General features: G+C 41.0%; 3 protein-coding genes across 3 annotated transcripts in view; 1 reads left to right on the top strand and 2 right to left on the bottom strand.

Annotated features, from left to right (window-relative positions):
* The first annotated feature begins 543 nt into the window (after window positions 1-543).
* Window positions 544-15,479, top strand: LOC136752694 (protein S100-B-like). The gene is made up of 4 exons (XM_066708211.1): window positions 544-647; window positions 11,462-11,548; window positions 13,622-13,756; window positions 14,122-15,479. The coding sequence occupies exons 2-4, from the start codon at window positions 11,465-11,467 to the stop codon at window positions 14,269-14,271; spliced, it is 369 nt and encodes a 122-aa protein (XP_066564308.1). The 5' UTR covers window positions 544-647; window positions 11,462-11,464; the 3' UTR covers window positions 14,272-15,479.
* A 2,890-nt stretch (window positions 15,480-18,369) lies between these two features.
* On the bottom strand, window positions 18,370-18,834 carry LOC136753825 (single-pass membrane and coiled-coil domain-containing protein 3-like). Its single transcript, XM_066710213.1, has one exon. The coding sequence runs from the start codon at window positions 18,832-18,834 to the stop codon at window positions 18,370-18,372; it is 465 nt and encodes a 154-aa protein (XP_066566310.1).
* A 1,004-nt stretch (window positions 18,835-19,838) lies between these two features.
* Window positions 19,839-20,946, bottom strand: part of LOC136752691 (peroxisomal succinyl-coenzyme A thioesterase) — a 36,323-nt gene continuing 35,215 nt past the window's right edge. Inside the window, exon 12 of the mRNA XM_066708209.1 lies at window positions 19,839-20,533. Within this exon, the coding sequence (XP_066564306.1) occupies window positions 20,477-20,533 (57 nt within the window). The 3' untranslated portion in view covers window positions 19,839-20,476. The remainder of the gene's footprint in view (window positions 20,534-20,946) is intronic.

Here is a 20,946-nt window from a genome sequence, read left to right as displayed (position 1 = left end):
TGATATGACTACTGACTTGCATAAATGTGTTTGAAATTTAAGGTTGTGATGATAAGATAGTCACAAAGGACAACTACTCATTACATTAGATCAAAAATTTAATAACTCATACATTTATAGAACACTGGGCTGACCCAAGTTCACCGTTACTTTACTAAATCATTTACAATAATAAGATTTATATTTGATGTAAGTGCAGAGCGATAATGCACAACGAAACAGCAGGAAGTAGTTGAGTGACTTTTAAGAAACCATAATGATAGAACTAATATTAAGCAATTATAAATAGAAACCACATGTTCTGTTTTTTCACTGTAAACAGTGTAATTAGCGATTGTTGTCTCCAGCTGTTTATTGACTCTTCTTGATTTAAGTTTTTTTTAAAGCCCTAACAGCCCTCACTGCCCCTCGGATCTGATTACCAGCCCAGCACTCTCCTCTCCTGCGGTTGCTAAGTGATGGAGGGATGGAGGGATGGAGGGATGGTGGCAGGGATGGGCTTCGTATAAATGACCGAATCAGAGCATCAAGGGCGGACAGATGTTCAGATATCGACGGGGCGTTGGCTCACCCCAGCAAGACACTTACTGTGCAATTTGAGAAGAGCCTGTACAACAAGCGGAGACTGACTGGTCCTTCAAAAACAGGTAAAGTCTTGGAGAGAGTGTAAAATCACAACATTATTATTATTATTATTATTATTATTATTATTATTATTATTATTATTATTATTATTATTATTATTATTTTTACCCAGGACGACTTACAAATGTTACAATATTAAATATTAACAGTTATGATGATGATTATTATTATTATTATTATTATTATTATTATTATTATTATTATTATTGTTGTTGTTGTTGTTGCTGTTGTTAGGTAGTAGTAGTAGTAGTAGTAGTAGTAGTAGTAGTAGTAGTAGTAGTAGTAGCTAAGTATATTATGTTGTTGTTTGTTCAAAATGAGACCAATGTTAATGACCAGCAGTACTCGGCAGGGAATATCTCAGATTAATCATTGTTTAAAGGCATTTGTTGAATTCAGTTGCAGAATAAGACAACCTCACTCCTCCCATATTTTCTCTTCGTGACAGTCTTTATTTGGGACCACACAATGTCAGTCTGTTAACTCACAGAAAAGGCTCATAGTTTGTACAAGCAAGTGATTTCACTTGCAGTTTTAAGTCCATTATTAATGTTGTGATTATAAATGACTATATACATATTTATTATTATTATTATTATTATTATTATTATTATTATTATTATTAGGTTTCCATGCACGAAGTGCTTATGTTGGATTTAACATGTGTCCGCATGCGAATATGAAAAAGGCTACTGCTGCGGAACTCTAAAGCCCAGTGCCCTGAAACTTTGCGCATCTTCCATAGATCGTGCTATCTATCACTTCTGCAAGAGGCAAGTGACTGTGCACGTATGAAAATACATGTATTTATAAACGCATTAAATCTGACCCCTGAAAATTGAAAATTGTTACTTAATTGTAGTGAGTTTTGTCACCAACGGTGACATGGCGCGGTGGCCACGATTATCGACGACATGCCACATCCAGCAGTGAATATCTACAGAACTGTCAAGCCTAAGGGGCTTACATCAGTGATTAACACTAGTACAAACATTTTTCAAAGTTGTCAAGTAGGACACAAAACATGGCTGCTGTACACCAATGAAAATGACAGCATTTAATTTCTGTCAAAATTTCTGTGACATTCCTTATGTAGGCCTTTACCGCCATCATGTGGTCAAGCTTGGAAATTGCATATTTCTTGAATGCAGAAAACTTGAAACTTGAAATGTCTCTAAAACGCTCATACACGCACGAAACTCGCAAGAGTTGTAGGAAACACTTATACCTACAAATGCAGAGAAAGCTACACTGCTAGTCACATTATGCTGCTGGCATTTTGCGTTTAGCTGCAAAATTGTGAAATGCTACAAAAATATTATTCTCCAAAACCAACTGACACATGAATATGCCACTTCATATTAATGCATACCTCATATGCCCCACTATTAGGCTATTTAATCAGAAGTCGGTCGGTCGCACGGTATTGCCGGCATCTTGGGTTCACTGATGCCTTCTACTCCAGAACCGAAATGACCTCTCAGCCACAAATTGTCATGCATGACACTAGTACAGAGTACTACCACGGTTGTTAAAGGCGAGTTGCCCCTGTGAAAAACTTGAGTGCTGCGGGCCAAAGAAAAAATCGTATGCGTGTCAGACACGTCACACATTTCCTGCACACTGTAATGCAGTTGGGTTGGCCGTGGCTCCAGGACCCGGAGCCGGAGCGGAGCTGGACAGTTTTTGTTAGTTGTGCTCCGGAGGCGGAGAGGAGCTGGAGCTGGCATTGCTGGAGAGCAAATTGTACACTGATAACATTTTTAACGACATATTCAATACTTAAATTACTACTGTGTAGTACTTAAAATAACCAGACATCTTCCAAAAATACTGGACAGGGGCTCAAAGTACATACACTACATGGCCAAAAATATGTGGACACCTGCTCATCAAACATCTCATTCCAAAATCATGGACATTAATATGGAGTTGGTCCCCCCTTTGATGCAATAACAGCCTCCACTCTTATGGGAAGGCTTTCCACTAGATGTTGGAACATTGTTGAGGGGATTTCAGCCACAAGAGCATTAGTGAGGTCGGGCACTGATGTTGGGCGACCAGTCCTGGCTCACAGTCGGCTTTCCATTCATCCCAAAGGTGGGATGGCGTTGAGTTCAGGGTTCTGTGTAGGCCAGTCAAGTTCTTCCACACCAATCTCGACAAGTGTTTCTGTACGGACCTCACTTTGTGCATGGGTTGTCATTCTGAAACAGGCAAGGGCCTTCCCCAAACTGTTACCACAAATGTGGAAGTGCAAAATCATCTAGAATGTCATTGTAGGCTGTAGCATTAAGATTTCCATTCAGTGGGACAAAGGGGCCGAGCCCTGAGACCATTATTCCTCCTCCAAACTTTACAGTTGGTCTATGCATTCATGCAGGTAGCATTCTCCTGGCATCCACCAAACCCAGATTCCTCTGTTGGACTGCCAGATGGTGAAGCGTGATTTATCACTTCAGAGATCGCATTTCCACCAGCTTAACACCACTCTAGCCGATACTTGGCATTGCGCATGGAGATCTTAGGCTTGTGCGACTGCTCGACCATGGAAACCAATTTCATGAAGCTCCCAACAAACAGTTCTTCTGATGATGTTGCTTTCAGAAGCAGTCTGGCACTCGGAAGTGATTGTTGCAACTAACGAAAGACTATTTTTATGCACTATGTACTTCAGCACTCAACAGTCCCATTTAGAGCCCTGCATTTCAGCCCGAGCCCGACGGGCCCCGACTTATTTACACCCCTAGGGCCGGGCTTCGGGCCAATTTTCACATCATAGTTCACACGCGGGCCGGGCATCGGGCCTGTTTTATGTTTTAGATTTTAGACATTAATTAATTAAAAGAAACAATGTGAAGTTGATGATGGTAAAACAAACATAGAAAGACGTTTTATAACCTATCACACTGACACACATGACACAGTCTGCTCACACACACACACACACACACGATTCCCACGGACAACACGAGAGCTACCGCGCCTGCGCAGACCGGCTCGCATGGTGTTAGTGTCCCCGCCAGCGGCAGCAGCAGCAGCGTGTCTTCAGCGCAGCTGGAGGAGGACAGAAGAAAGCAGGACTGGATTGAAACCTCCACTGTGGACGCTGTGCTTTTTCTCCACGATGCTCTGTAAGAAACTGTTCTTCTGGCTGTAGCCATGTTAAGACTAGGAGGCTGTCTTGTTTTTTGTTTGATTGGACTTTATTGTCATTAGTCTAACTGTTGGAAACTATTGGAAATAAGAATGGCCATATTCTGTGGTGACGCCTTGTTTTTTGAGGTAAGATAACCTGCGTGTTTCATTTTATTTGTTTAGCTCGTACAGCCCGTTCGTTCGTTTTTCCACACTCCATTGTGAGCAGCAGAGCAGCCTGGTCAGCTTGTCAAAAATGCCTTTTTACTGTGGTGGTGATAATAAACATTTAAACTAACATTGTGTGATATGCTTCAAGTGTTTTATATCTATCGATTTTATTGTAGGCAAGTCAAGTGTTGATTTGAGAGGCTAAATTGATCAAACGTGATCAACTCACTGTCGGCCGCTGGCTGCTTGGTCGTCACTTTAAAAAACAAAAACTTTAATTTAACAAACAAAAAATGTCCCATTCTGTGAGTTTGTGTGGCCGACCACTTGGCGGCTGAGCTGTTGTTGTTCCTAGATGTTCCCTCTTAACAATAACAGCACTTACAGCTCACCAGGGCAGCTCTAGCAGGATAGAAATTTGACGAACTGACTTGTTGGAAAGGTGGCATCCTATGACGGTGCCACGTCGAAAGTCATTGAGCTCTCAGTAAAGTTAATTCTACTGCCAATGCTTGTCTATAGAGATTGCTGTGTGGCTTGATTTTACAGTGGCTCTCAAAAGTATTCACCCCTCTTGGACTTTTTCACATGTCATTGTGTTACAACATGAAATCAGAATGGATTTTATCAGTTTTTGCCACTGATCAACACCGAAAATGTCCATAATGTCTAAATGAAAAATATGATCTACATTTTTACTACAAAACATACAATAATTGAATGCATAAGTAATCAACCTCTTCAGTCAATATTTGGTAGAGGCACCTTTGGCAGCAATTACAGCCATGAGTCTATGTATATAAGTCTCTACCAGCTTTGCACATCTGGACACAGCAATGTTTGCCCATTCTTCTTTGCACAATTGCTCAAGCTCCATCAAGTTGGATGGGGACCTATGGTGAACAGCAATGTTTCAAGATATTCTCAATTGGATTGATGTCCAGACATTGACTAGGCCACTCCAGGACATTGACCTTTTTATTTTTAAGCCACTCCAGCGTGGTTTTGTTAAACAGTTATTTACATAAAAGAAGTAAAAAAGGAAATGATATAAATAATGATCGCATCATAGTTTGCACTGTTTTTTGTGGCTCCGGAGCTGGAGCTGGTTAAAAGCTGCAGGAGCTGGAGCTGCAGTGTGGAGCTGCACCGGAGCTGGAGCTGGGGCTGCTGGAGCCAGCCTGGAGCTGGAGCAGGGGGCCTTCATCAGCTCCGGAGCCAGCCTGGAGCTGGAGCTGAACCTCTGGAGCCACTCCGGAGCCGGAGCCAGCAAACCCGTAGCACAGCCAACCCTAGAATGCAGTACACACATGAAACTCTGCAAATATCTTCATGCCTATGCCTTGATCATAATACCAGAGAATGAATTTCGTGTGGTACATGGTGAAGCTGCCATATTGCATTTAACATGTGTCTGTGTGCGAATATTAAAATGGCTACTGCTCCGGAACTATAAAGCCCAGTGTACTGAAACTTTGCATATGTTACATAGATACTGCTATCTATCAAATTTGCAAAAGGCAAGTGAGTGCACACTAAACCATGGCCGCCACAAGCCAATGCCTGTGAACGTATGTTAAATATGCATATTTTCAAAAATATGAAATTTGACATCAGAAGAAATACATAAGCCAAATTCAGAAACTCACAAAACTTGGTACTATAATAAATGGCAATGTTATGCTTGATTGTGGTTAGTTTCGTCACCACTGGTGAAAAATACAATGGTACCTTACATAATTGATGCATGCAAACAAGAAATTAGTATTATGGTCCACTGACATTGAAATACACACTTAAAATGACAAAATATTGGAAACCTCAAAAGTATACTGCATTGGATTGAAGTTGAAAATTATACATGTAATAACACATGCATTTAAACTACAAATGCCTGCTCAAATCTGAAACCTACTGATACAGCTCGGAAGCCTTAACTGGAAGGTTGTGAGTTCTAACCCTGGGTGGGGCAGTGCTGTTTAAAGCCCTGCACGGGCCTCAAATCTAGGCCCCAGCCCGGCCTTGTCCGACAGCTGATCACAATTATCGGCCCGAGTCCGCCTGGAGCCCGTGTTTTTTTTTTTTCTTACCATTACACAGCCTATACTACTGTTGCAGCCATTAAAATAGTTCAGTTTTGTTTTTAATGGCAAAGTAGTTATATTTCTTTTCGTTTCTTTATTAAGTTAATTTAGAAAAATGTTTGGAGCATTTTTTGTTTGTTAAATTAAAGTTTTTGTTTTTTAAAGTGACGACCAAGCAGCCAGCGGCCGACAGTGAGTTGATCACGTTTGATCAATTTAGCCTCTCAAATCAACACTTGATTTGCCTACAATAAAATCGATAGATATAAAACACTTGAAGCATATCACACAATGTTAGTTTAAATGTTTATTATCACCACCACAGTAAAAAGGCATTTTTGACAAGCTGACCAGGCTGCTCTGCTGCTCACAATGGAGTGTGGAAAAACGAACGAACGGGCTGTACGATCTAAACAAATAAAATGAAACACGCAGGTTATCTTACCTCAAAAATCAAGGCGTCACCACAGAATATGGCCATTCTTATTTCCAATAGTTTCCAACAGTTAGACTAATGACAATAAAGTCCAATCAAACAAAAAACAAGACAGCCTCCTAGTCTTAACATGGCTACAGGCAGAACAGTCTCTTACAGAGCATCGTGGAGAAAAAGCACAGCGTCCACAGTGGAGGTTTCAATCCAGTCCTGCTTTCTTCTGTCCTCCTCCAGCTGCGCTGAAGACACGCTGCTGCTGCTGCCGCTGGCGGGGACACTAACACCATGCGAGCCGGTCTGCGCAGGCGCAATAGCATGCTCTCGTGTTGTCCGTGGGAAACCTGTGTGCGTGAGCAGACTGTCATGCGTGTCAGTGTGATAGATTATATAACATCTTTCTATGTTTGTTTTACCATCATCAACTTCTCATAGTTTCTTTTAATTAATTAATGTCTAAAATATAAAAAGGAGGAGGAGCCTAAAACAGGCCCGATGCCCGGCCCGCGTGTGGACTATGATGTGAAAATTGGCCCGAAGCCCGAAGTCGGGACCGTCAGGCTCGGGCTGAAATGCAGGGCTCTAGTGCTGTTGTACCCTTGAGCAAGGTACTTCACTAAGATTGCTCCAGTAAAATGCCCAGCTGTATAAATGGTTACAAATGTAAGTCGCCCAGGATAAGAGCGTCTGCTAAATGACAAATAATGTAATGTAATGTAATGTAATGTAAAAGTTGCATGTAAACGTCTAGTTATATTTTTTTTTCTTCCACCACCAAAATTTCAAATGCCCCTAAAATGGTCATACATGCATATAAACTCATGAAACTTTCCAGTGTTGTAGAAACCACTAAGACCTTCAATCACAGTGAAAACTACAAATGCTGGTCACATGGTGCAGCTGCCAACTTGTGTTTAGTGGTGAAGGTATGCCATGCTACAAAAATCTTCTTCTCCAAAACATCTTGACACAAGCATATGCAACTTCATACACATACATACCTTATACCCTACTATTTCGGCTGTTCATCAGAAGTCAGTGTGTCACACAGTTTGGCAGCGATGTCGCATCACTTCTTCTTCAGAACCATAATGCCTATAATAATTAAATTTGGTGACAATAGTACAGAACACTACCAAGTTTGTTTAAGGTGAGTTGCTCCACTTTAAAACTTGGCTACTGTGGGCCAATGAAAGATAACACATGTGCCACGCCATGCACATTACACATTTTCTGCACACTGCAATACAGTACACACATGAAACTTCACATATAAGTTAATGCCCATGCCTTAAACTTACAACCAGAAAACGAAGATGAAGTTCATAGGGTACATGGTTTGGCTGCCATATTGGAAAATATGTTTCTTCGCATGTGCATCTTAAAATGGCTACTGCACCGGAGCCATAGGGCCCATGGGGTCAAACTTTACCCATGTTACATAGAGACTGGAATCTATCAAATTTGCAAAAGGCAAGTGACTGTGTGCAAAAACATGGCCGCCACAAGGCAATGAATATGCATGTATGAAAAATATGCATATTTTCAATGTATGACATTTGACCCCAGAAAAAACTCATAGACCATATTAAAAAACAAACCAAAATTGAAACAATACTAAAGGGCTATGTTATGCTTTATTGAGGTGAATTTCGTCACCATTGGTGCCGCAACATGGCAGCAATGTGCATTACAAAATATCACTTGCAACAGTGAATATCTTCAGAACTGGAATGCCTGAAGTGCTTAACATATCAATGAGTTACACTAGTACAATGATCTGTCAAAATGGATGAAGCTGAGTTGATAGGACAAGAAACATGGCTGCTTTTCAGCCACAAGTTTGGAAATTGCATGCTGCATCTTGAATGACACAAGAATGAAAACTTCACATATATGCTAGAATTAAGTGAAAAATACAACTTTACCTTACATAATTGAAGCATGCAATATCCACTGAGATTGAAATACACACTTCAAATTACACTAGAATGAAAACTTCAAATGTATACTATATTGGATTAAAATTGGAAATTAAACATTTTAAAACATAAGCATTTAAACTACAAATGCCTTCTAAAATCTGAAACCTGCTGATATAGCTTGGAAGCCTTAAAAGCTGCATGCAACTTCTAGTTATTGTTGTTGTTGTTGATAATAATAAAATAATGATATTCTGGCGAGTCACAAGGGTTACAATTATTGATGTATATAATCTGTTACAAAAACCTAATTAAATTGCAGTAATTATATCATAACAGCAGATATGTAGCAGGATGTGGGAGATTAGTTCCCGTTTATTTAAGGGCTTCATATACAGGACCAACACCAAATGACTGGAATAGAATGATTTGGTGGTACTATAGTTAATATGCTACAATCTACAACTGTGGGGGGTTGTTAAATTGTGGGTTAATCTAGGTCAGGGGTAGTCAATTATTTTGGGTCAGGGTCCAAATTTCTTGGTCAAGGTATAGTCAAGGTCCAGACATCAGAGGGGGGGAATCACACCTTCAAATTACCCTTTCCATCACACACACAATTATTTGAATTAGTAATATACCTAGTTGCTTATATTTTGTACATTAATTTGACAATGTAAATATTAGTATTACAATGGTTTCAGACCATTTTTTATTTAAATTTGTTAAAGATTTTTGTAGGCATATAGATATACATAATATAAACTTTCAAGCATTTCGTGTCTTATTAGATTGAAGTCTATACCATTTCATGGAGCATGGAGGATTGAGGAATTCAGGGGCAGGGGTTGGGGGTCCTCCCCCAGAAGATTTTGACAATTGGAAACTTGAAATGCGCGATTCTGAGTAATTTTGAAGTCGAAAAACATAGCTCTAAATCTCCATGAATCAGGCAGATTTGGATTTAAACATACCTTTGCTTCACAACCACATATCACCAGTGAAAAATCACATATCAACCAATATTATGCAGGCAAACTAGACAAGGTTTCTGGTGCCTGTCAATCACTGTGTCGGTGGGTCTCTGGGCAAAATATGTTATTATGCATTTGCCAGACACGTTTATCTGAGGCGATTTAACAATCATTAAAATACAATGTCCTACATATACACCAAATCAAAAGTGTTTAGCCTACCCAGTGTTGACAGGGACCTCATGGCACCCCTATGGGGTGACAGAGGAGAAAGAGCTTGAATGAGACAAATTAGGAGAAGGGAAAGCGCTCTGTAGCGATACACACTTGGGGGTGAGGCCAAAATAAGACTTTGCCATACTGACCATTATACAACTGTGCCGAATTGCTTTCAGAAGTCACTTTACAACTTCTTAATAATGGTACATACAGTGAGGGAAAAAAGTATTTGATCCCCTGCTGATTTTGTACGTTTGCCCACTGACAAAGAAATGATCAGTCTACAATTTTAATGGTAGGTGTATTTTAACAGTGAGAGACAGAATAACAACAAAAAAATCCAGAAAAACGCATTTCAAAAAAGTTATAAATTGATTTGCATGTTAATGAGGGAAATAAGTATTTGATCCCCTATCAATCGGCAAGATTTCTGGCTCCCAGGTGTCTTTTATACAGGTAACGAGCTGAAATTAGGAGCACTCACTTAAAAGACACCTGTCCACAGAAGCAATCAATCAATCAGATTCCAAACTCTCCACCATGGCCAAGACCAAAGAGCTGTCCAAGGATGTCAGGGACAAGATTGTAGACCTACACAAGGCTGGAATGGGCTACAAGACCATCGCCAAGCAGCTTGGTGAGAAGGTGACAACAGTTGGTGCGATTATTCGCAAATGGAAGAAACACAAAATAACTGTCAGTCTCCATCGGTCTGGGGCTCCATGCAAAATCTCACCTCGTGGAGTTTCGATGATCATGAGAATGGTGAGGAATCAGCCCAGAACTACACAGGAGGATCTTGTTAATGATCTCAAGGCAGCTGGGACCATAGTCACCAAGAAAACAATTGGTAACACACTACGCCGTGAAGGACTGAAATCCTGCAGCGCCCGCAAGGCCCCCTGCTCAAGAAAGCACATGTACAGGCCCGTCTGAAGTTTGACAATGAACATCTGAATGATTCAGAGGAGAACTGGGTGAAAGTGTTGTGGTCAGATGAGACCAAAATCAAGCTCTTTGGCATCAACTCAACTCGCCGTGTTTGGAGGAGGAGGAATGACCCCAAGAACACCATCCCCACCGTCAAACATGGAGATGGAAACATTATGCTTTGGGGGTGTTTTTCTGCTAAGGGGACAGGACAACTGCACCGCATCAAAGGGACGATGGACGGGGCCATGTACTGTCAAATCTTGGGTGAGAACCTCCTTCCCTCAGCCAGGGCATTGAAAATGGGTCGTGGATGGGTATTCCAGCATGACAATAACCCAAAACACACAGCCAAGGCAACAAAGGAGTGGCTCAAGAAGAAGCACATTAAGGTCCTGGAGTGGCCTAGCCAGTCTCCAGACCTTAATCCCATAGAAAATCTGTGGAGGGAGCTGAAGGTTCGAGTTGCCAAACGTCAGCCTCGAAACCTTAATGACTTGGAGAGGATCTGCAAAGAGGAATGGGACAAAATCCCTCCTGAGATGTGTGCAAACCTGGTGTCCAACTACAAGAAATGTCTGACCTCTGTGATTGCCAACAAGGGTTTTGCTACCAAGTACTAAGTCAAAGGGGTTAAATACTTATTTCCCTCATTAACATGCAAATCAATTTATAACTTTTTTGAAATGTGTTTTCCTGGATTTTTTTGTTGTTATTCTGTCTCTCACTGTTAAAATACACCTACCATTAAAATTATAGACCATAGATTATTGATCATTTCTTTGTCAGTGGGCAAACGTACAAAATCAGCAGGGGATCAAATACTTTTTTCCCTCACTGTATAGTTGTAACCAACTCACAGTTCATTCAAAGTTTTGATATGGTCTATGCCCACACAATGCTATTCTCATTAACCTGTCTGTTTGTATACTGTTTGTATTGCAGTCTATGTTCACTGGGAGCTTCTCAGTGTTTTTGCGCGACAGCAAAAATAAGACTCCCCGGAGACTTCCTGTGTCCCCCAGACCGTCGGTAAGACCTTCCTTTTACATCAAGCCCTCCTGGCAATATAGCAGAAGAAGACATAAGCAGTGGTGCAATTGTTATATGTATAGCGTATTAAGATACATGTATATACAGTGAGGGAAAAAGGTATTTGATCCCCTGCTGATTTTGTACGTTTGCCCACTGACAAAGAAATGATCAGTCTATAATTTTAATGGTAGGTGTATTTTAACAGTGAGAGACAGAATAACAACACATAAATCCAGAAAAACACATTTCAAAAAAGTTATACATTGATTTGCATGTTAATGAGGGAAATAAGTATTTGACCCCTTCGACTTAGTACTTGGTGGCAAAACCCTTGTTGGCAATCACAGAGGTCAGACGTTTCTCGTAGTTGGCCACCAGGTTTGCACACATCTCAGGAGGGATTTTGTCCCACTCCTCTTTGCAGATCCTCTTCAAGTCATTAAGGTTTCGAGGCTGACGTTTGGCAACTCGAACCTTCAGCTCCCTCCACAGATTTTCTATGGGATTAATGTCTGGAGACTGGCTAGGCCACTCCAGGACCTTAATGTGCTTCTTCTTGAGCCACTCCTTTGTTTCCTTGGCTGTGTGTTTTGGGTCATTGTCATGCTGGAATACCCATCCACGACCCATTTTCAATGTCCTGGCTGAGGGAAGGAGGTTCTCACCCAAGATTTGATGGTACATGGCCCCGTCCATCGTCCCTTTGATGCGGTGCGGTTGTCCTGTCCCCTTAGCAGAAAAACACCCCCAAAGCATAATGTTTCCATCTCCATGTTTGATGGTGGGGATGGTGTTCTTGGGGTCATTCCTCCTCCTCCAAACACGACAAGTTGAGTTGATGCCAAAGAGCTCGATTTTGGACTCATCTGACCACAACACTTTCACCCAGTTCTCCTCTGAATCATTCAGATGTTCATTGTCAAACTTCAGACGGGCCTGTACATGTGCTTTCTTGAGCAGGGGGACCTTGCGGGCGCTGCAGGATTTCAGTCATTCATGGCATAGTGTGTTACCAATTATTTTCTTGGTGACTATGGTCCCAGCTGCCTTGACATCATTAACAAGATCCTCCCGTGTAGTTCTGGGCTGATTCCTCACCGTTCTCATGATCATTGAAACTCCACGAGGTGAGATCTTGCATGGAGCCACAGACCAAGGGAGAGTAACAGTTATTTTGTGTTTCTTCCATTTGCGAATAATCGCACCAACTGTTGTCACCTTTTCACCAAGCTGCTTGGCGATGGTCTTGTAGCCCATTCCAGCCTTGTGTAGGTCTACAGTCTTGTCCCTGACATACTTGGACAGCTCTTTGGTCTTGGCCATGGTGGAGAGTTTGGAATCTGATTGATTGCTTCTGTGGACAGGTGTCTTTTAAGAGAGTGCTCCTAATCTCAGCTCGTTACCTGTATAAAAGACACCTGGGAGCCAGAAATCTTGCTGATTGATAGGGGATCAAATACTTATTTCCCTCATTAACATGCAAATCAATTTATAACTTTTTTGAAATGAGTTTTTCTGGATTTTTTTGTTGTTATTCTGTCTCTCACTGTTAAAATACACCTACCATTAAAATTATAGACTGATCATTTCTTTGTCAGTGGGCAAACATACAAAATCAGCAGGGGATCAAATACTTTTTTCCCTCACTGTATGATAATATGAATGTTTTATATAAAGTTAAAATAGTGTAATTCAGATTAGCAGCACTTTGTACTATAAAGAATTTTATAGAATTATATTAATACAGTAATGATTGTTGTCATTATTTACTTACAGTAAGGAATTCAATAGTTAAAATAGTTTGGGAATTATCAAAGGTATTACAAATGCAAAAGTGCAATCCTTTAGACTGGGTAGGTTTATTATTAATATTATTATTATATCAAGATCATAAACTGTTAATGGTATTGTTTCTTTAATAAATCAGCTGCTTTTAAAACTCCTCTTAGCCTTTTTTTTTTTTTTACTAAGACTGAAGAGATTTTGTAACCGTTTGTAATTCTTGGGTTCTGGAGTCAATGTGGCGACTCTCCTCTTGACTGTGTCTGTCTGTCTGTCTTTGTCGGTCAGAGAGCCATGTCTGAGCTGGAGAACTCCATGATTTCCATCATCAAGGTGTTTCACAAGTATTCTGGCCATAAGTGCAAGCTGAGGAAGGCAGAGCTAAAGGAGCTGATTAATAATGAGATGACTCACTTCATATTGGTGAGGCCGGGTTGGGGTTGGACTCGAGTGTGGTTTGGGTGTGGGTGGAGCTTGAAAAAAGACAAGACAAGAGCTAGTTTCTGTATCTCTTTCTGTTCCTTGTGGTCTTTGTCACTCTTTTTCACTCTTTCTCTCTCTCTCACCATCACTCTCTCCCTGTCACTACTTCTCTCTCTACCTCCCAGGCTCACCATCTCTCTCTCTCACCATCCCTCTCTTTTACCATCTGTCTTTCTCACTCACCATCCCTCCTCCGCTCTCTCTCACCATCCCTCTCTCTCACAATCCCCCTGTCTATCTCACCATCTCTCCCTCCTTCTCTCCCCCTCTCACCACCCCTCTCTCTCTCTGTCTCTCAACTTCAGAAAATCCAGGAGCAGGAGACTCTGGACCAGCTGTTCGGAGACCTGGATCAGAATGGAGACCTGGAGATCGACTTCAAAGAGTTCATCGCCCTTGTTGCCATGGTGACGTCAGCCTGCCAAGAACTCTTCACTCCAGCACACCACAGTTAGGAGTGTGTGTGTGTGTGTGTGGTGGGGGGGGTCGTATTAGACAGAGCTACAAGTGTTTTGTTATGAACACCATACACAATTATCAAGGGCAATTGCAATATATCAGTCATGCTGTTAATTAAAAGTATTTTTTTCCCTTCCCCAGGTTATTAATGTATGACACTTTATATTAAGATGTCATTAATAAATAATTGGTAAATACTTCACAAAACAGATTTGTATTTAAAATGATAAATCATATATTATAAAGGTTTATTGATAATTTATAAATTGAACTATTGATGGTTTCTAACTTTTTAAATTATTTAGCAATCATGTATTATTGACACTGTAATATAAAGTGTTACCCATTTATGTCTGAGAGAAATCCCAGCTTTTCTGCTTATCACGCTTAACATAAACTCAACGTCAATGTGAGATCTAGCCAGTTAATGTATGATTAGACTATCTGATGTGTCATAAGATCAGCGGGGTTTAAAGATAGAGGTTCTAGATGGACACCCAATGAATATAGCATGTGTTAAAACTGGACTGGAGTGGTCTGGGGTGGGTTCCCCTTTGGTTCTGCACTGTAGTACAGGCCACAGATGAGACTTGTTTACATCACCTCTGGTTATAAAGAAACATGGATGAAGCAGTAAGAAAAGAAAGCATGAAGTTTCAAATTGGCAGTGTTTACATAGTGACAAATTAGTCATGACAGTAGAGCTAGTGAGGTAGTTATGATTGGAGTACAACTTAAACACAAAAATAATCTGGTCAAGTGGATCTAGTTACACAACATTGTCATAAAAAATTATTAGCAGTGAATCAGAAAAATAATCCACAATTCTATCTGAGTAGTGCCCAGAGAAAGCCAGTAGACTTTTAAATTGGAGATTCCAGGAATTACAATTGTGAATTCAATCTTAGTTCTACATGCTTGCACTTCATGTTTCCTCTACCTACAGTAGCTGTATCTTGTATCCTACTGGATTTTGCGTGACTGTATAATCTACTGCATTGTTTTGTTCTATGTTGTTATGTAAAGCCACTCTACAATGTATAGCATTGACAATAGGTCACTTTTAGCTGTTCTATGCATGTTTATAACAAGTGATGGTGTTGTTGACTACAGGTCATCATGGAGAGAAATGTCATGCAAATACACACATTCAAGAAGTGAATAATTACCATGAAACAATGTAATCAAATTAAAAAGATTTAAGTTAGATAAATTGGCCAGTGTTTTTATTAGGAATATTGCGTGCATCAGGCGTCTGGTTTCCATTCCAACCCAGTTCTCAGTTACTTATTGACTTAATGAGTCAGGATTAAGAGGATTTCAGCACTGATGAAGACACCTACAAAACCTGCCAGGAGCAGGGCTGGAGAACACTATATACACTCACCTAAAGGATTATTAGGAACACCATACTAATACTGTGTTTGACCCCCTTTCGCCTTCAGAACTGCCTTAATTCTACGTGGCATTGATTCAACAAGGTGCTGAAAGCAATCTTTAGAAATGTTGGCCCATATTGATAGGATAACATCTTGCAGTTGATGGAGATTTGTGGGATGCACATCCAGGGCACGAAGCTCCCGTTCCACCACATCCCAAAGATGCTCTATTGGGTTGAGATCTGGTGACTGTGGGGGCCAGTTTAGTACAGTGAACTCATTGTCATGTTCAAGAAACCTATTTGAAATGATTCAACCTTTGTGACATGGTGCATTATCCTGCTGGAAGTAGCCATCAGAGGATGGGTACATGGTGGTCATAAAGGGATGGACATGGTCAGAAACAATGCTCAGGTAGGCCGTGGCATTTAAACGATGCCCAATTGGCACTAAGGGGCTTAAAGTGTGCCAAGAAAACATCCCCCACACCATTACACCACCACCACCAGCCTGCACAGTGGTAACAAGGCATGATGGATCCATGTTCTCATTCCGTTTACGCCAAATTCTGACTCTACCATCTGAATGTCTCAACAGAAATCGAGACTCATCAGACCAGGCAACATTTTTCCAGTCTTCAACTGTCCAATTTTGGTGAGCTTGTGCAAATTGTAGCCTCTTTTTCCTATTTGTAGTGGAGATGAGTGGTACCCGGTGGGGTCTTCTGCTGTTGTAGCCCATCCGCCTCAAGGTTGTACGTGTTGTGGCTTCACAAATGCTTTGCTGCATACCTCGGTTGTAACGAGTGGTTATTTCAGTCAAAGTTGCTCTGCTATCAGCTTGAATCAGTCGGCCCATTCTCCTCTGACCTCTAGCATCAACAAGGCATTTTCGCCCACAGGACTGCCGCATACTGGATGTTTTTCCCTTTTCACACCATTCTTTGTAAACCCTAGAAATGGTTGTGCGTGAAAATCACAGTAACTGAGCAGATTGTGAAATACTCAGACCGGCCCGTCTGGCACCAACAACCATGCCACGCTCAAAATTGCTTAAATCACCTTTCTTTCCCATTCAGATATTCAGTTTGGAGTTCAGGAGATTGTCTTGACCAGGACCACACCCCTAAATGCATTGAAGCAACTGCCATGTGATTGGTTGGTTAGATAATTGCATTAATGAGAAATTGAACAGGTGTTCCTAATAATCCTTTAGGTGAGTGTATGTGCTATATATAAAACCATCTTATATTGCATTGGATTGTTTTTAGATTGGAGAGCATTGGACTAGGAACAGTGTTACAATCATTGGATAGTGGTGTTAACACTGAAATTGTAATTCAGCTTTACCCATTTAAACATGCAACTGAAACTGGCATGTGAGCGCAGACTGTGCATCATCTTCCTCTCTGTTTCCATACTACGGAGAACACAAAGAGGTCTAGATCTCTCCACATACAATGTACAAAGATAATAATGATGCCTCCTCTGCACAGTCCAATTTTGTTTTATCAGAAAGTAATGCAAAAAATGATCAGATGATACAGCAGAATAAACCCCATGCCAGAGATTACCCAAGCCTTTCAACATAATCAGTCGACGTTTGCTGCATAACAGCAACCCAGTCTTACCGTGGAGCCCGTGAGATTCACTGTGTTCTTAGTGAGAGCTGCATCCATCCTACAATGCTCTAGTGATGCTGCTGGGGCTGTGAAAGGAACTGGATAGTCAGACAGCACACTTTATGACGGGCGTGTGTCTGTGTGTGTTGTTGGTTGCTTACATCCCTCTAATGCTAAGAATGTGTGATGTCAGAGATTTATTTTCTTTGTGGTACCTGTGACACCCACCCAGGGTCCAGTTTGATGATCTTAGTAATGCTTGATAATATTATTAAAAAAATATATATTATTCACTCGGTTTTATGTAGAAGCAGATACTCCACAGTGGCAGTCGGTGGTATACAGTGCAACAGCTGACAGAGGCATTGTAATGCCTCTAGTGATGAAGGCAAAAATAATCTTCCAATAAAGACACAGCTTTACAATTACAGAGTTCACAGTTTATTTGTTCTGCCAGGTTTGGAAGTGGTTTGTTTAATTTAATGGAAACTCGGGGACACAAACATTCCAGTTGGCATAAACCAGGAATGAAATCCTGAAGAAAATGTGGATCTGTCAATATTACATTACTATTGCTTTAGTCCACAATGATGAATATGATGAATGGTGTGTTTATTGTACAGTATGAGTTATGAAATCAAGGGTGAGCCCTGCTAACACAATGTTGCCACAACATTGTAGCAACGTAATTCACTAGTTGTGTGTTAGCTGGGATGTTGTCATGACCATGAGTTTTGGCTGAAGTACAAAAGCTCCAAACCCCATTGACTTTCTATTGACATGACCAAAAAACCTTTGTCCTTTTATCTTTGGATTGGTATTTTTAAAGTCTAGGGCTATAGATAGTGTGTTGTATACTCTCCACCACAGAACATGTGTACTTTATATTACATTTATTTATGGAAGTCTCCATGGAAGCCAAATAATTATTATATAATTATTCATAATAAGCAGTCTCTTTACACCCTTTATAGAATGCCATTATTAATATTAACATATCCTGCTATTGGCTGTATTAGACTATTACAATCATCTTCAGCACCTATGTATGGAGAGGTTGGCACCGTCTGTGTCTAGGGTTGAAAAGGCTGCTGTTAGAGCCCCCGTTTGAATTGGACCCTGGCTATGACATTGCCAATATTCTCCAAATACTGCTCGGAGGCTGGTCTAAACTCCTCCAGCGCCTCGCTGTATTCCTGGATGACTCTCTCCAGGTTCTCTCTTTCTATGGCGCCCAGGATGGCACTAGCGACCATGTCCACACCCAGCCCCAAAACTCCTAGGGCGACTGTGGCCACCGCGCAGGTGCCAACCCGGCCTAGGCTTGCCACGATGCGGCCGAGCACTGCCCTCTTGTGGATGAGCTCGGCAACCATGGCGCGCGAGCCCAGCATGCCAAAAGCGCCGCTCAGCACCCTGCTGGCGATGTGGATGCGATCAGAAAGAGGCACAGTTAGGCTGTAAAGTTTCTGATACATCTCCGGCTCCAGCTTCTCTTTCAAGCGGCTGTCAATCTGGACCACCTGCGCCTGGATGCTACCGATGGTGCCGATCAGCATATCGCAGTTAGTTATGCTCCATGAGGGAGAGCAGCTGCTGACCCAGGCGCACCACCTCCTCTCAGCGTCTGGGGTTATCTGGGAAGAATGTGTCGCTCCAAGACATTTCTGTGTACAAGACCTAGACCTGCGCCACAACAACAATACATTCAACCGGAGAGTCCTATCGTTTTCTTTGTAGATTTATGTTGTACGCCTGTAACCGTATTATGCAACACTTTTTAGTTTCCTTGTTGATTGCTTTTTCTTTTGGACACGGCCACCCTACTACTATAAAACTACTCAAAACAGTGTTAAGTGCCATTACACCTTTTTTGGTAGGGTTTGTTAGGTTAACATCTTCCACAGTCACCTGTAAAAGATATGCCAATTTAAAAGTAGCCCTTTTCTAAACACAGATGCTGTATTTGACTGATGTCCTGATGTTTGGTAAAACGTTTATTGCTGCAATTATGGGTTCGTAAAAATTACAAGTGCCCATTTTAAGATTAACACAAAAGGTGTCGTCGCAATTAGTTTTTTTTTTTTTTTAAACTGTGGATTGCAACCGGTGTAAGTGTAATTAACCACTGCTATACCCTCCCACCCCAAAAAGCCACAATACAAGCAAGTTTGTGAACAAAGCATTTCAAATAATTAGATTAAATCAGCTGAAACACACTATTCTGATTAGAGAACATACAGGTTTAATACTCACTGCAGGACCAATACCATTAAAACTCACTGGACTAAGTTACACCTCCCTGTGTGTCATTGGGATCCACTGTCAACTCATACTAGAACAAGCATGACAGGCAGAAAAGTGCCCATCAGCGAGTTTGGACCGGGAATGAATGCCCAGTCACTCTCACTGTGCGAGAAGTCAGGAACACGCAAACCAAACACCAGCACACAAAAACACCGTCTCGAGTTGTAGCACGCTAAACGTTTTAAAACCAGCTGGATAATCAGTTACGCACAGCTCAAACCAGGACTCATTGTTAAATTGATCAGACTATTGCATATATACATTTAAACTTTATTTTAAGCATTCTTTAAAACAGTCAATAATTGTACTACTGCATTACATACATGCATCAACACGTTTGACTTATTTGCATAACTAGCAATATTATGTTATTGATTATAATGGATTACTTAAATTAACTCCTACTTTGAACCCAAACCTGATTGATGGAACATGTTGGAAGTGTGCATTTCATTAAGTACACTTTTCACTTGCACTTCTGGACTAAATTCAAACAGCCTATTCAACAAACATTACTAGATGTGTTACTTTACAACAATAATGCTATATGTGGCATCTGCTGTTATTTTGACAAAAGGTACACTACAAACATTTAATTGATCACTTATAAATTCTTAACATAATTGTGAAAATGATTTCTCATTGCTCAGTGCATGATAATCCAAACCAATTGCTCAGCTGTCCTGGTTCAAATATTTGAATGCCTTTAGATAATGATGAAGCAAAGTTGACCTATTAAACAGGCTGGATTGGGGCTGTCCAGGGCCAGGGTTGGAGACTCCTGCAGTAGATGTTCCTCAGAAACCACAAGTCTGCTAGAGAAGATCTGTGATGTGGTTCCACATGCATCTCTCATTTAGAGGAGCTGCCCCCCTTTCCTCAGCTCCCCAGCCATTAGAGCTCCCGTTTCGGTGTGAGAGGGATGACAGCTGGGGAATCTTCTGGCTCTTTCTGAAGGGCAGTGCAGAGAGAAAGGCCAACAATGGCCCTTGGTAAATTTATCATAGAAAAGAACAGTCTGACTGCAGTTTAACCACACTTCTGCAGTGTTTTCCTATGGGTTGCACAATCCTTCACTGTGCTTCCAAACCTGTTCAAGCTAAAGACACCTACATACTGTGCAGCACAAACTCCAGACCATTATAAAAATGAAAATCAAACTAAACTTTGTTAGATTCTGGAGGTTCTGTTTATAAACTTATTTGCATATTGAAGGACCTTAAAAATAGATTGTATACAAAGATTTCGGTATTCTGTGGCATACTTGCTTCTGCCTGGTAGCACACTGGTGGAACAAAAACAAAAAACAAACACTGCTCAACTACACTGGACTGTGGGAACATCATAAGTGTTTGAGACCTTTT

This window comes from Amia ocellicauda, chromosome 7, assembly GCF_036373705.1.
Source record: "Amia ocellicauda isolate fAmiCal2 chromosome 7, fAmiCal2.hap1, whole genome shotgun sequence".
Taxonomy (NCBI): Eukaryota; Metazoa; Chordata; class Actinopteri; order Amiiformes; family Amiidae; genus Amia; species Amia ocellicauda.
Note: the sequence above shows the minus strand (reverse complement) of the source record. Positions and strands in the feature narration are given on the sequence as shown.